The 16,843-nt window shown below is 33.5% G+C and overlaps 1 protein-coding gene across 1 annotated transcript in view; it reads right to left on the bottom strand.

Annotated features, from left to right (window-relative positions):
* Window positions 1-16,843, bottom strand: part of KCNJ6 (potassium inwardly rectifying channel subfamily J member 6) — a 180,080-nt gene that overhangs the window by 126,872 nt on the left and 36,365 nt on the right. The window contains exon 2 of the mRNA XM_051984869.1: window positions 10,524-10,575. Coding sequence (XP_051840829.1) covers window positions 10,524-10,557 — 34 coding nt within the window. The 5' untranslated portion in view covers window positions 10,558-10,575. The remainder of the gene's footprint in view (window positions 1-10,523; window positions 10,576-16,843) is intronic.

The following is a 16,843-nucleotide window of genomic DNA, read 5'->3' on the forward strand; positions in this document are numbered from 1 at the left end:
AATATCATTGCATATTTTTTATGTCAAAGGCAGTTTAATCTGGCTGAATTAGCTCTTATTATTTTAAAAACTTGCTTTTAAATGTTTATTTAAAAAATGGGATTGGTGAATTCATAAGTAGAATTCTATTCTACTAATCTTAAAGGAAACTTTGAATTTTTTTCTTACAAAAGGAAACATTCTTTTTTATTCTCACTAATATACTGTATGAAATCTCTGTGCTTATACTGTAGCCTTAAACATGAGGCAGTAGGTGGCACAGTGGAGAATGAGGGATCAGGAGTCAATAAGACCTGAATTCAAATTTAGATTCAGACCTTGTGTGACCCTGGGAAAGTCATTAATCTGTCTCAGTTTCCTTAACTATAAAAAGGAATTGGAAAAGATGCAAACAATTCCAGAATATTTGTCCAAAAAACCCCATGGACAAACTCCTTGAGATCACATGGAGAAAGACATAACTGAACAACTGAACAACAATCTTATAAGCACCATTTTGAACATATAAATTTGAATTTCCCTGCCACTGCTAACCTTAATATAATGATATTTAGAATCTTTAGAATGTCATTCTTAACAATTTTGAATCTGGAAAGTAGATTTTTTTTTCAAAGATGATGGAATTCTTCAGCTGTTCATTCATATGAAGCATACCACTCCTTTTGTCCATATGCTGCCATGGTAGGGAGTCAATGTCTTAACATTCTCTACCAATCTAGAATTTTAATTTGTTTAAAGATTTAATAAAATTCTTCAACCTTTCAGAACCCTATCAAATAATCTCTCTGAAAATAAGGGAGACATAATGAGTGCTTTTGATCCTATGGGAATAGTACCTACTGCCACACCTAGTATGCATGACATTAGAAAAAGGAACAGCAGGGTAACTAGGCAAAACAAGATGTGAAAGGGATGGGGCCTACATGGAATGAGCAAATGGGTAACAGATTATTTTCTAAAAATATACCAAAGAGCTCCAGCCATTCTTGTTGGGAATATTAAATGAGGCATACAGAACCAAAAGAGAATAAAAAGTTAATTCCTTAGATAAAATGCTTTTATCCATTCTTTTCTAAGAAAAGGACCTTTTGCTCTCAACTGTTTTTGTATCCTTCTGCTCCTCTCTCCCCTCTCCTCCCCTGACTTTCTGTGTTCTGTAGAATTCTGATTTTTAAAAAATCTGTATTTTATATTCAAACCTCTTATTATTTGTTCACTTATATTTTAGGTAAAATATTAGACTCTGCCTTACTTATCCACATGTTTTGCATTTTTAATTTATCTCCACTTATTTCTAATTGGTAATCATGTTGTTCCTGTTGTCACCTTTCCTAAGTAAACAGAATATATCTCATATCCCTTTGGGCACTTTCCCCAAATTAACATTTCTATCTTTCAGTCTTTTGCTCTTTGGGAGAGAGATCAAGAAATTTATGAGGCACGTAAAAGTGTATCCTACAGCCTGACCTAGGTGCACTGCCAATCACTTTATATTCCATCAGGTGTATCCTCTCACTTCCCACCATTGTCCTCTTTGGGGTGAGCAGAAAGCAATGTTTGATAAATGGTGTGAAGAGTGGGAAAGAGAGATAAGAATGGCAATTGGTGGGAGGGAAAGGATTGTGAAATAAAGTGGCAGGCTGTGGGAGGGAGGAGTAATATATTGGATCCAGGTGGCAGGTGGTGGGAGGGAGGATGGAGGATAGTGAAACTGGGTGGCAATTTGTGGGAGGTGGGTAAGGAGAACAGAGGAAGTGTGAGTAAAGAGTTTAAAAATGTATTTGTTTATTTTTTACTTTAGGTTGAAGCGATGTAAAACGATAATAGGGGAGAGAGAAAGGAGGGAGGCAGAGAGAGAGAGAGAGAGAGAGAGAGAGAGAGAGAGAGAGAGAGAGAGAGAGAGAGAGAGAGAGAGAGAGAGAAGAGAGAGAGAGAGAGAGAGAGAGAGAGAGAGAGAGAGAGAGAGAGAGAGAGAGAGAGAGAGAGAGAGAGGAAAGAGACAGAGACAGATGGAGGGAGGAAGGGGAGACAGAGTGGGGGAGGGGAAGGTGAGAGACAGAGAAAGACGGAGGGAGGAGGGGAGGAGGTAGAGAGGGGAGGGGAGAAAGGAGTGAGAGAGAGAAGAGACAGAGAAAGAGGGAGAGAGGAGTGAGGGAGGTAGAGAAAAGGGAGAAAGGGAAGGGAGGGAGGGAGACATACAGACACATATACACACACAGATATCGAGGGAGGGAAGTGAGAGACAGACAAAGAGATAGAGATGTAGTGGGGGAGAGAAAAAGAGAGGGAAGGAGGAAGGGATGAAGATAGAGACAGACAGATAGACAGGAAGACAGAGGGAGGGAGATGAGAGACAAAGAAACAAATAAAGACACAGCGATAGAAAAACAGAGACAGAGGGAGGGAGGTGAGAGAGAGACAGAGACCCAGAGACCCAGATAGAGATAGACAGACAGACACACACACAGAAAGAGAGAGTGCCAAAATTAAACTCATTGTTTTTCCAAGTCTTTTCTAATATTTTGAAGAATACAACCATCCTCTTAGTCACCCCAGCTCACAAGCTAGCAGTCATCTTCAACTATTCACGTTTTCTTTTCCTCCTACCTCCCCATATATGAGCTGTTGCCAAGTCTTGAATCCTACCTTCATAATTTTTTCCCCATATATGCCTTCTTTTTCTTTTCTGGCCACCACACTGGTGCAGGATCTCATTACCTCATGCCTACTGGTCTCTCTGCCTAGGGTTTCTCTCCATTCCAGTTAATCCTCCACACAGATACTTAAATTGATCTTAAAATGCACATCTAAATTATTGGTGGAACTGTGAATACATCCAGCCATTCTGGAAAGTGATTTAGAACTATGCTCAAAAAGTTATCAAACTGTGCATACCCTTTGATCCAGCAGTGTTACTTCTGGGCTTATACCCCAAAGAGATACTAAAGAAGAGAAAGGGACCCATATGTGCCAAAATGTTTGTGGCAGCCCTGTTTGTAGTGGCTAGACACTGGAAATTGAATAGATGCCCATCAATTGGAGAATGGCTGGGTAAATTGTGATATGGAATATTATTGTTTTGTAAGAAATGACCAGCAGGATGAATATAGAAAGGACTGGAGAGATTTACATGAACTGATGCTAAGTGAAATGAGCAGAACCAGGAGATCATTATACACTTCGACAGCGATATTGCATGAGGATGTATTCTGATGGAAGTGGATTTCTTTGACAAAGAAACCTAACTGAGTTTCAATTGATAAATGAGGGACAGAAGCAGCTACACCCAAAGAATGAACACTGGGAAACGAATATGAACTATTTGCATTTTTATTTTTCTTCCCGGGTTATTTTTACCTTCTGAATCCAATTCTCCCTGTGCAACAAGAGAACTGTTCTGTTCTGCAAACATATATTGTATCTAGGATATACTGCAACATATCTAACATATATAGGACTGCTTGCCATCTAGGGGAGGGGGTGGAGGGAGGGAGGGGAAAAATCGGAACAGAAGCGAGTGCAAGGGATAATGTAAAAAAAAATTACTCTGGCATGGATTCTCTCAATATAAAATTATTATAAAATTAAATTAAATTAAATTTAAAAAAAAGAATGTTTGTGGCAGCCCTGTTTGTAGTGGCCAGAAACTGGAAACTGAATGGATGCCCATCAGTTGGAGAATGGCTGAATAAATTGTGGTATATGAATGTTATGGAATATTATTGTTCTGTAAGAAATGACCAGCAGGATGATTTCAGAAAGGCCTGGAGAGACTTACATGAATTGATGTTGAGTGAAATGAGCAGGACCAGGAGATTATTATATACTTCAACAAGAATACTATATTATGATCAATTCTGATGGATGTGGCCCTCTTCAACAATGTGATGAACCAAATCAGTTTCAATAGAGCAGTAATGAATTGAACCAGCTATACCCAGTGAAAGAACTCTGGAAGATAGAATTCCCAATCCCTCTATTTTTGTTCACCTGCATCTTTGATTTCCTTCACAGGCTAATTGTACACTATTTCAAAGTTTGATTCTTTTTGTACAGCAAAATAACTGTATGGACATGTATACATATATTGTATTTAACTTATACTTTAACATATTTTATATGTATTGGTCAACCTGCCATCTGGCAATCTCCTATCTGGGGGAGAGGGAGAGGGGAAGGAGAGGAAAAATTGGAACAAAAGGTTTTGCAATTATCAATGCTGAAAAATTATTCATGCATATATCTTGTAAATAAAAAGCTACAATAAAAAAATAAAATGCACATCTATCTATGCATAGATGTAGATATGTACAAATATATGTATATATATATATTAAACATTAAACTTCATTAAATTGAACAAATCATTTTGCTTTTTAGGGCCTTGATTGCCTATTATGTACAAAAAAGAACACTCCTCTTAAATCAGTAATCTCTTGAGAGTCTTTTGAATTTATCATTTTATATCTGGCTGCTTCCCTCCACTTCATCATCTCTAGAAATTCATTAATCTGCAAGATGAAATCAGTATACCTCTCAGCAATCCCTCTCCATGGAATTTCTCCCTTTCATTTATTGAAGAGGGTGAAGAGTGGACTCCTCTCAAATCCTCTGTCATTTAAAGATGATAACCAAGAAGTTCTCACTGTTTCCCACTCAATTTCAAATGTCCCAAACTTCATCATTTCCAGATTCTTATTTTACTTCTCATCATACTATTTCTTTTTTTTTTTTATAAATTTCCTATCCATAAAGTAATATGTTCCATGTTATTCTAATTTACTTATGATATCTCTCTTTTTATTTAAGTCATGTATCCATTTTGCCCTTATCTTGGTAAATGGTTTAAAATGTTGATCTATACCCAATTTCTGCCAGATGGCTTTCTGGTTTTTCCAACCTTATTTTTTTAAATCAAATGGTAAATTCTCATCCCACAAGCTTAAATCTTTACATTTGTCAAAAACAAAATTATTATAATCATTTATTACTATGCAGTATATGTCTACTCTATTTCACTAATTCAACTACTATATCTTAGCCAGTACCAGATAATTCTGATAATTACTGCCTTACAATACAGTTTAAGATTTGATGTTGCTAAACCTCTTCTCTTTGAACAGGATATCTTTTTAAATTTTTCTTTTTTTGCTTTTGTGTTATGTTGAAGTGCTTTGCACTAGTAAATGCTTAATAAATGCTTATTGATTTAACTTTGATACTTACTAGTTATGTGACCTCAATTAATCTCTTTGGGCCAAAGTTTCCTCATCTAAAATGAGAGCTCTAGATCCATAATCCTGTGATCGTATTGTATCATCTGCAACTAGGGATATTTTAACCCCTTCATAGATAATGCTTACTCCTATTCTTTGATTTTTCTCACCTGTAGTATGAGGGAATTAAACTAGATCATTTTTAAGACTCCCTCTAGTTTTCAATTAATGGAACCCATCAAGTTTATAATACTATGTATGAATGTTCCACTACTGGTTTGTGTGCTATGAATAAACCCCAATTGTGAAGCTTTCCCTCTCCAAAGACTCCTTCTTACCCAGAAGCATATTCAGAATTTCCCTTAATGGTTCCTTATAATAGTGGAGCTTTGGGTCTGACATCCAGGTATGTACATAGCTGAGGTGCTTGTACAGAGATGATGAAAAGTCTCCTAAGCCAATGATTCAATGGATGTATAAAAGGGATCAAAACAGCAGGTCAGTTCAAGACTTTATATGCTTCCCTTTTCTAGATGCAGGCATTACCCAAATTGCCAAGCAAGTAAGAAGCACTCCACTAGATTTTCTTTCATATAAATGGGGATAAAATTATAGTAGTAAAAGGACAATGAGCAAAGGAGAGAGGGATAGTTTGTTTGAATAGAAAACAGCCAGTGTCTATGTTTTATTGTTGTTCAATTGTTGTTCAGTCCTCTCTGACTCTTCTTGACTCCATTTGGGGTTTTCTTTGCAAATGTAATAAAGTGGTTTGTGATTTCCTTCTCTAGCTCATTTGACAGATGGGGAACTGAGGCAAACGGGATTAAGTGACTTGCCCAAAATCACAGATAGTAAATGTTTGAGGCTGGATTTGACTTCACCAAGTAGATTCTTCCTGATTTCAGGCCTGGTGCTTGGTATTAGGAACGAAAGTCTGCCTACCAAGAGAGGAAGGAAGATAGGGAGGGATGAAGAGATAGAAGAGAAAGGAGAGAGATAAAGAGAGATAAAAGGGGGGAAGCAGAGAGGAGAGGATAAAAGGAGAGGGGGAAGTGACAGAGGAGGGGAGAAGAGAAGGAGAGAGAGGAAGAAATGACAGAGACAGAGGTGTGTATGTGTATATATATGAAGAGAGAGAGAGAGAGAGAGAGAGAGAGAGAGAGAGAGAGAGAGAGAGAGAGAGAGAGACAGAGAGCAATATCTTAAAAAAATGGTATGAGTGCTTGATCCTGGCAGGGAGAAAAGCTTCTTTTGCTTCTGAAACTTGAGCAAAGGAAGAAATAATAGGATAATATATAGAAATGTGCAGTCTGCCATGTAGTGCAAAAACAATGATGGATGGCCTTAACTTCCTTGGTAAGGCAGAGGACAAGGTTATTTGTTGAGAAAGAGGGACTGGTGATTTTTCAGATGCAATGATCATCTTTGTCCAAGTGACAAGAGATTCTTTTATCTTGGATAAAAGAAGAGACTAAAGAGGAAGAACAAGGCCAGCTTCATCTCATAGCAATGAGAAGACTTGACTGATTCACAAAAGGTCACACTTAGAACCAATGTGAAATACATGTTTTTGCCAAAACCACAAGGACATCTATGAAGCAAATTGTTTTAGAATGTAAAAAGAAAGAGCAGACATTTTCCCTCAGTGATTACTAGACTTGTCCAACTTGCCAGCATTCCTCCATCCTCCAGAAAAAACAAACAAACAAACAAACAAAAAAAAACAACTATAGAAATGTATCACTATCATGTCAAATGGGAACAGAGTCAATTTACAAATAAAACTATGTTTGGCATATGTGATTTTTTTGATCTGATACACCATGTCACAGAATCACAGTTACAAAGACTTACAGAAATTTGAAAGGAATATTAGCAATCATGTGGTCCAACACATGTAAGAATCTCTTTTATAACATAAGAACCACGTAATTGCTCAGCTTCTGCTTGTAGACGTTTATGGAGAAGAATCTACCAATTCTCAAGACAGTCAGTTTCATTTTTGGTCCACTCTAATAGTTGGAAAGTTTTTTTTTTCCCCTGACATCAGGTCTAAATTTCCTCTTGTGACTTTCATACCCAAAGTCTTCTGTGGCCAGAATAAATTTAATTCCTCATTCACATAGCAACCTTTCAAAAACTTTAAGATAATTATCATGTCATCAGGCTAAAGATTAGGAACTCCTTTAACCAGTATTCATAGGACAAATATTTAAAGGTCTTCACTATTCAGATTACACTCCTTTGGACACTCTCCAGTTTATTATTTTAAAATTACAATATATAACCTAATCTGGAACACAGAGTTCCACATGGTATGGACAGAATATAATGGAACTATGACCTCTCTATTCCCAAAAGTTTTTGTGTCCCCACGTGACCCCACTGGGGAGTTTCCCTGGCACAGATACTAGAGTGGTTGACTATTTCCTTCTTGATTTCTTTCTTTTCTTTCTTTTTTTTTAATAGGTGATGAACTGAGGCAAACAGGGTTAAGTATTTGTCCAGAGTTACAAAACTAGTACGTGTGGGGTCAGATTTGAATTCAAGAAGATGAGTCTTTCTGACTTCAGACCTAGGACTTTATGCACTATGTGCCACCTAAATGTTCCCTAGAAGTTATTCCCCTTTTAATACAGTCTTAAGATCATATTAACCCTCATCATAGAGCTGCAAACATGTATTCCTCAGACTATTTTCAAAATAATTGCTAATAATGCCTGCCTATCTTGTACTTCTGAAGTTGAGTTTTTCTTAGGCTGAAGTCAGGAAAACTTGGGTTCAAATGTGACCGAATCCATTTGGATCTTAACATGTATTATTGACCCCTCTTAACTTTGTGTCATCCAAGAATTTAATGAACCATCTATGCCTTTATCTGATAACCATTGACAAAAATAGTACAGAGCCAAGCATAAATCCTTTGGGTACTTCACTGGAGAATTCTTCAGTGTTGACAATTGACACATTGAGAGTTATTTTTGAATCTGTCCCTCCAACTAGTCTTAATCCATCTATTATATTCAACACATTAATTATTTATATATTAATTATTATAATCCAATCCATTATATTATATCCATGCTTCCTTGTATTATTATTCACGTATTTGTTATCCAATCCATATTTCTTCATCTTCTCCAGGAGAATAGTATAAAATGTTTTATCAAATGTTCTGTTTAAATGTAGGCAAATTATATCTACAGTATTTCTCTCATGTGCTAGCTTAATAAGAAATAACTGTTCAAAAAGGAAATTAGGTTAGTCTGACAAAAACTGTTCTTGAAGAAGTCATACTGTGTTTTTTAAATAACTGCTTCCTTTTCTAAATGTTCATCAACAATGAATTTAACAATTATTTTTTTCCCCTCAGAAATTTAAGCCAACCTCACTGGTTTATAGTTTGCAGACTCTTTTCTTTTTCTTTTGGAAAATTTTAAGAGCAGTTTCCCTTCTGCAACCTTGTAGCAAATCTTCTATCATTTATGCTGTTTCAAATAATACTACTAGGGAGTGAATTAAAAATTGTGTTGACTAGTTTTGCTACGAGAAGAAACGTAGTTTTCATAAGATGTGGAGCAGTAAAATGAGAAAAAAACATTTAAAGTGGCTATAGAATCAAAGCACATTTTAAAGACTAATCATAGAAAGACAATTTCTTTCTAACGATAACTGAGTTTTTGTAAGATTGTCATTTACTATTGCAGGTGAAATACATATGCAGGGAAATAGGGGGAATCTTTTGATTAGTGATTTCATAGTTAGGACTATACATTGACAATTTTGTTCAATATGGGAAGGGGAAGGCATCTGCACAGAAATATTCATAGCAGTGTAATTTGTTAACAGGCAAAAAAAAAATGGAAAAAAGAAAAGAACATAGTAGATTGCTAATGATTGAACAAATTATGATTGATGGATATGATGGAATGATATCATGCTCAAGAAATGACCAATATGAACACTATAAATATAAATAAATAAATATATATATATATATATATATATATATACATATGGATTGCTAGAAAGTAAGTTAGAGTTAAAAAACAAAAGATTCAAGATAATAGTATAACCCCTGACTACCAACTGGACTTAGAGTTAAGAAGATCTGATATCAAATCCACTCTTTGACGTGTGACTATAGACAAACTACTTAGCTTCTGTCTCAGTTTTCTCATCAGTAAAGACAGAATGATAACTATTACACCTACCTTGAAGATTTGCTGTGAGAATCAAGTGAAATTGTATATGTAAAGCACTTTGCAAATATTAAAGCATAACATAAATATAAATTACAACTATTAAGACAACTGCTACTACAAAACTGAAATCCAGAAAAATACAGGTAAGAAAAAATTTCAGATGAACTCAAGGAACAAATAGGATTTTTCTCATTAATACATTGTTAAAATTAACATGCTTATTTTAAATTTATTATACATAATGCAGTTTATGCTTTCGTATACCATTATATTTATTTTTATTATTATCTTTGTTTATTACAATATATATTTTTGTGGATAGTTACTACATTTAGAATACATTTTTTTATGTCCTGAAAATGCCTGAAAAAAACATATTTGCAAAAGTGTCCATTTTCAAAGCAGTTTTTAAAAACATCCTGTCTTTTGATGTGTTTTTTTCAACTGTTCCTTTTGCAGATGTTTCCATACTTTTCAGCTTCAAGAGTAGGAATTTACATTTTTCATATGTATTTGACATTAAAAAACAAAATATTAGCTTAGAGATCTACCGAAAATCTCAAATATCTGTCTTGTAAGTTGACTATACTTCAGGGACATAATTTTTATGGCTGTTTTTTTGAAATGTTTGAACCAGCATTTATAAACAAAATATATTTCTCCTTTTGCCTCACATTAGATACCTCTATAGATTTCAAGTAACTATATAGTGATAGAAAGCCCTTGCTGCTTTCCTTGCTACTTGTAGAACTCCAGCTGATTCCAAGAAAGAGTTTGTATTAAAGGCACTCAGTAGCTTGCTTTCTAGTGCAATGATTTAAATTAAGTTTAACCCATATTATTTTTTTTTTCAAAGACTTACTGAGTCATTCTTTCATTACAGCCTTCTGGCCTACATTCATCTAAGTTAGGATAATATAATGGATTAATATGGTACAAAATATAATAGATTTCCTTCTCTCATTAATTATCAGTGTAGCATTTAATGTAGTTGGAAGAGGTGGGAGAATTAGAAACTACTGTTAAATGTAATGACAGATTTTAAAACATTTTGTGTTTTCTTTAGGGTTTTTAAGGCTAAATAAATGTCAAAGGTACTTACTCATGGACTCTGTTAACTTGGCCATTGTCACCATTTCTCTTTTGTGATTCACCTGAGAATAGAAAGAAAAAAATATATGTACATATATATTTATGAAACATATCTTCAATGAAAATGCCATTTGAAGTACTTTGATTTAATTACTTCTCTCTTTTATTTTTAGGTCACAATTTAATTTTTAATTACTAAAAACTTAAAAAATCAGTTTAGAATGGAAGAACTATGCCATATCTGTACTTATTTAAAACATTTCTTTTATTTTTAAAAAATCTTTATTTTACTTTTAATTTATGGAATAAAACAAACATTCCAAAACATAGCATAATAAAAAGATGATTGTACATGAAATTGTAAATTTATTATGTACAAATTGCCATTTAAAAATATAATAGAATCATATAAATTTCTTTTTTTCCCCCCTTTCCTCCCATACTAGAAATGACTACTACTAGACACAAACACACATATATGTAAAACATTCTATACATGCTTCTATTTTTTTCCGTTTTTCCTCTGGATACATATAGAATCTTCATTCATATGTCTTTTATACTTAACTTGGAGTTCCCTTGCATCATTGACACTTTCTTTAGTATTAAGAGTCTGGACCATAGACAATCAATAAAGGAATAAATTAATCCTTGATTTGTAGTATTTATTGATTTCTAATAAATGCAGTAAATTGTTTATACTTCATATTGAACAATTCAGACAGCCCATTTAAACTTGGTTACAGCCCACCCTCCCATTCTCTTTACCTCTCCAGGTAGGTCCTGAACTGGAAATTGTTAACCTTGGTAATAGTACTGGCAGCTTCTGGATCATTAAATAGCGACCAATTGGCAGGAAAAGAATTTCCTGCATTGGATAGTATGACTATTGCCAGGAAAGGAAACCAAGCCTTATTATGACTGGTAAGAATCCTCTTAAATTGCCTGAGCCATTCCATGTAGTAGTTTTTTAATCTCATCAATTATGGTAGACCAGCCAAAGGCAATGACACCTTGGCTTGCAGTATCTAATTTTAACAAAAGTAGAACCCACACATGCTAAATAGGGAAATGCAATAGCAGTGCAGGTCCAAAGCAATCTTTTGGGGGTGGGACCAAGATGTTAGAGAAAGCACTTATCCAACTGCTCGCCAAATTCTTTTCCAAAAATTTTATTATTTTTTAAATTTTTATTTATAAATTTTATTGAATTTTAATTTCTAAGCTGTTTCCCTTCTTCCCTCCCTCCCTCAGTAGAAGTCCCTCCCGTTTAACAGATCTTTCTCTCCTTCTTTCTCTCTCTCTCTCCCTCCCTCTCTCCTTTTTTCTTCTCCCTTTCTCCCTCTCCTTCTTTTCCTCTCTCCCTCTCTTCTTCTCTTTTTCTCTCTCCCTCTCCCTCTTTCCCTTTCCCTCCCTTCCCTCTCCTCTCTCCTTCTCTCTTTCTCTCCCCCTCTCCCTCTTTCCCTTTCCCTCCCTCCCCCTCTCCTTTTCTCTCTTCCTCCCTCTCCCTCCCTCTCTGTCCCTCTCCCTCTCCTCTCTCTCCCTTTCTCCCTTTCCCTTTTCCTCCCTCCCTCTCTCCCTCCTCCTTCTTCCCTCCTCTCTCTGTCTCTGTCTCACTGTCTCAAGATGTGTGTATATAACATACACACACACACACACACACACACATATATATATAACTAGCTAAATGAGTAGATAGATATCAATACACACATATATAAAACTATACTATGAATACTGCTATTTATCAGTTCTTTCTCTGGAGGTGGATAACATAATCCTCCAAAGGTCCTTTATAGGTGATTTGGGTATTATAAAGCTCAGAATACATCATTTATAGTCATCCTTTGAACATTGCTGTTGCTATATACAACATTCTATTGGTTTTGCTCATTTCACTCTTTTATTTCATGCAAGTCTTTCCATGTTTTTCTAAAATCTGTCTACTCATCATTTCTTACAACATAATAGAATTATATCATAATCATATACCGTATTTTGTTTAGCCATTCCCCAGTTGATGGGCATTCTCTTAATTTCCAGTTCTTTGCCACCACAAAGAGAGCTATTCATCCATATATACATATGTATGTATATGTATATATGTGTGTATATACATATGCCTATATATCTATGTATGTGCACACATTTATACACTCTTTTATCTATATTTCTTATTTACAAATTCTTCTCTCATTCTAAATTTTTAGGTAATATGTTCTTTTAATTTACTTATGCTTTCTCCCTTTATATCTAGGCCATCTATCCATTTTGATCTTATCTTAATAAATGGTGTAAAATATTGGTCTATACTCAATTTCTGCCATATAGCTTTTCATTTTTCCAATGATTTTTTTTTTGCCAAATAGTAAATTGTTATCTCTCAAGCTTAAATCTTTACATTTGTAAAACACAAGAATAGCATAATCATTTATAGCTTTGTATTCTATGTACTTTTTTGACTGCTTCATTTTCTATATCTTAGCCAGTATCAGATACTTTTGATAATTACTGCCTTATAATAGAGTTTAAGATCTGATACTGCTAAACCTCTTCTCTTTATATATTTTTTTCATTAATTGCTTTGGTATTGTTGATCTTTTGTTCTTTCAAATGAATTCTGTTATGATATTTTTTCTAATTCAGTAACAATTTTTGGTAATTAAATTGTGACGACACTGAATAAATAGAGAAATTAAGGTAGATTTGCCATTTTTATTATATTGATTCTGTCTGCCCATGAATAATTAATTTTTCTCCAATTATTTAGATTCAGCTTTATTTGTATAATCAGTGTTTTTATATGTTCATGCATTCTGGGTTTGTCTTGGCAGATAAATTTCTAGACACTTTATGCTGTCTACATCTATTTTAGATAAGATATCTCTTACTATCCCTTCTTTCTGATTTGGTATTTAATTGGGGGTTTTAACTTGTTCTTTTTCTAGTTTTTAAAATTGCACATTCAATTTATTGGTTTGCTTTTTCTTGATTTTATTGATGTAATCATTTCAAGATACAAATTTTTCTCTGATTACTGCTTTTGTTGTATCTCATGGTCTGCTGTCTTATTATTATTATTATTCTCTTTAATAAAATTATTTATTGTTTCTGTGACATTTCTTTAACTCACTCATTCATTAAAATTAGATTAGAGGGGGCATTCTGAGAAGATGATGGCAGAGTTCAGAAATATATAGGCTCTCCAAATTCCTCCAGAAACAGACAAAATATCACCATAAAATAAATGGAAAGCAGCAAAAATAAAAGGGTAAGGTGATTGAGTTAGAACCTGACCATAGATAGCTATCATATTGTAAAAGATCTGGGTGCAGGAAGATAGTGAGGTTTAAAAAAAGCCACTCCTACCCTAAAGAGTAATGTCAAATCGTCATAAGACCAAAAATAGTTCTTGGAGGAATTTAATTTTTTTTAATGGAATAAGACAGTTTGAGGAAAAAAATAGGATAAAATGAAAACAATCCAAGAAAATTATGAAAAGAAAGTTAACTAATGGAAAGAGATCCAAAATCTTAAGGAATAAAGTAATTTTTTGAAAACTAGAATTGGGCAAGAGGAATCATATAACATTATAAGACACCAAGAAATAATAAAACTAGAAGAGAATCTAAAACACCTCATTAGAAAATCAATTGTTCTGGAGAATAGATTAAAGACAGACAATATAAGGAACTGGTGAACTACCTGAAAGTTATGATATTAAAAAGAATTGATATAATATTACAACAAATTATTAAGGAAAATTGCCCTGAATTTCTAGAAAAAGAGGGTAAAGTAGAAATAGGAAAAAAAAAAGTCTAGATTCATCAACTGAAAGAGATTCCAGGAGGAAAATTTACAGGAATGTCACAGCCAAGTTTCAAAGCTTCCACATTAAGGAGAAAATATTGTAAAAAACAAGAAAAAAAAAGTTAAATAGTATGGAAATACAATCAGGATTTCACAGGATCTAGCAGCTTCTACATGAAAAGACTCCTTAGAGCATTATATTTCAAAAACCAAAAGAGTAAGGATTGTGACCAGGAATAACTTACCAAGAAATGTTTTGAATAATCCTGAATAAAAAATAGAAATTTGACAAATTGAAAAACTTTTAAGCATTTGTGGAAAATTCTGTAACTCAGTAGAAAATTGATTATAAAAGATCTAGAAGAAATATAAAGAAAACATCCAAGACTAATTATAAGGGACACTTCAAACTTCTTATATATGAAAATATCAATCTTCTTAAGAGTGTCATCATTAGTAGGGTACTTTGAAATAAAAGTTGGAGATGATGGGAGCGATTCTTTAAAATTTAGGTGGGAAAAGATAAAAAGGAACAATTATACAAATGGGATGTGAAAAGAAGAACTGAGGAAGCAGGTAGGAGTGAAGGGCTGGTAATATTGGAGCTTTACTCTAATGAGATCTGGATTGGAAAGGAAAAAACATGTACATCTGAAGGGGTATAAACATCTTTTGAACTTGTAGCAAGATGAGAGAACTTGTGGGACCTTGGGAGGGAGGGACTTACAGCAGGGAATATAATTAAGATTTAACAGATTGGAGGGAGAGGGTTAAGGAGGACCTCTTAAATGACCAAGTAGAAAAAATGATGGGAAGGTAAGAGGAGAAAATGAGGTAATGGTAATAGAGTTAAGAGAGAGGCTGAGAAGAGGGAGGTAGGGAAAAGGAGAGGAAGAGGGAGAGAGAAAGAGAGAAGGAGAGAGGGAGAGAGGAAAATCCTATGGAAAGAAATTCACAAATAGAAATTATATTTTTGAATATGAATGGGATGAACTTACTCCTAAAATGAAAATGGATAACAAGAGATTAAAAATCAGAATCCAACAATATGTTGTTTATAAGAAATATTTTTAAGAATGAGAGATATGCACAAAATTGAAAGGGTTGAAGTAGAATTTATTAAGGATCAGCCAATGAAGAAAAGGCAGAGGTAGCAATTATGATTTCAAAGTTATGGCTAAAGTTCTTTAAATTAAAAGGGATATACAAGGTAACTATATTTTGATAAAAGGTACCATAGACAATGAAACAATATCAATATTGAACTTATATGCACCAATTACTATAGCATCTACATTTTTATAAGATAAATGAATTATGGATGGAGATAAATAGTTGTATAATAATAGTGGGGGCTTTAATCTTTCCCTCTCAGAACTAAATAAATCTAAGCAAAAAAATAAATGAGAAAGAAATTAAAGAAGGGAATAGAATTTTAGATAAATCAGATATGATAGATATCCGGAGAGAACTGAATGGAAATATAAAGGAATATACCTTTCTTTCAGTAGTTCATGACACCTTTACAAAGTCTGATCACATATTGACCATATATTAAAATTTTATAGTTAAAAGTAGAATCATTAAAAATATACTTTTCAGATCACAATGCAATAAAATTATATTTAACAAGGGACCATGGAAACAAAGATTAAAAACTAATTAGAAATTAAATGACCTAATCTTAAAGAATGAGTGGTCTATAAAATAAATTATAGAGACAATCAATACTTTCATTAAAGAGAATGACAATAATGAGACAACATTAAAACTCATGGGATATGGCAAAAGCTGTGATCAGAAGGAAATTTATGTTGGTGAATGTTTAAATCAATAAAATAGAGAAAGAGCAGAGTAATGGAGTATGCATGCAATTAAAAGAACTAGAAAAAGAAATAAACAAAAATCCTCACTTAAACACCAAATTTGAAATCCTAAAAATTAAAGCTGAGATGAATAAAATTGAGGGTAAAATTTTAATTGAATTAATGAATAAAATTAAGATTTTAAAAAAATAAACCAAAATAAATAAATAATAGATTACCTTGATTTTAAAAATCAAGAAGAAAATCAAATCACTAATATCAAAAATGAAAAGAGTGAATATGCCACTAATGAAGATTGTCAAACAAATACAAGGAATTATTTTTTTAAATATTTATTTATTTAAAACTAAATACAAAATAAGAAAAACAACAAAAGAGAAAAAGATAGAAAACGAAACAAAACAAAACATTGTCATGTCTCCAGCAGAACATCAGGGAAGATTCAAAATATATAATAATAGAAGAGAGTATATTAATAACTTCCTGTTTTCTTTGCTTCCTTGTAGATTATTCTTTTGTTCTCTGTTGTCTACTTTTTACTTTATTCTGTTTTTGCCCTTTCATTCTCCCTACCTTCCCCAAGCAGGCTATAGTTAAGCATGAATATATATGTGAACACACATATAAAAACACACACATATTCACACTCACCCATCCATATATCCCTAATACATATATCTATATACACATACAT

Source organism: Antechinus flavipes, chromosome 3 (genome assembly GCF_016432865.1).
Source record: "Antechinus flavipes isolate AdamAnt ecotype Samford, QLD, Australia chromosome 3, AdamAnt_v2, whole genome shotgun sequence".
Classification (NCBI taxonomy): Eukaryota; Metazoa; Chordata; class Mammalia; order Dasyuromorphia; family Dasyuridae; genus Antechinus; species Antechinus flavipes.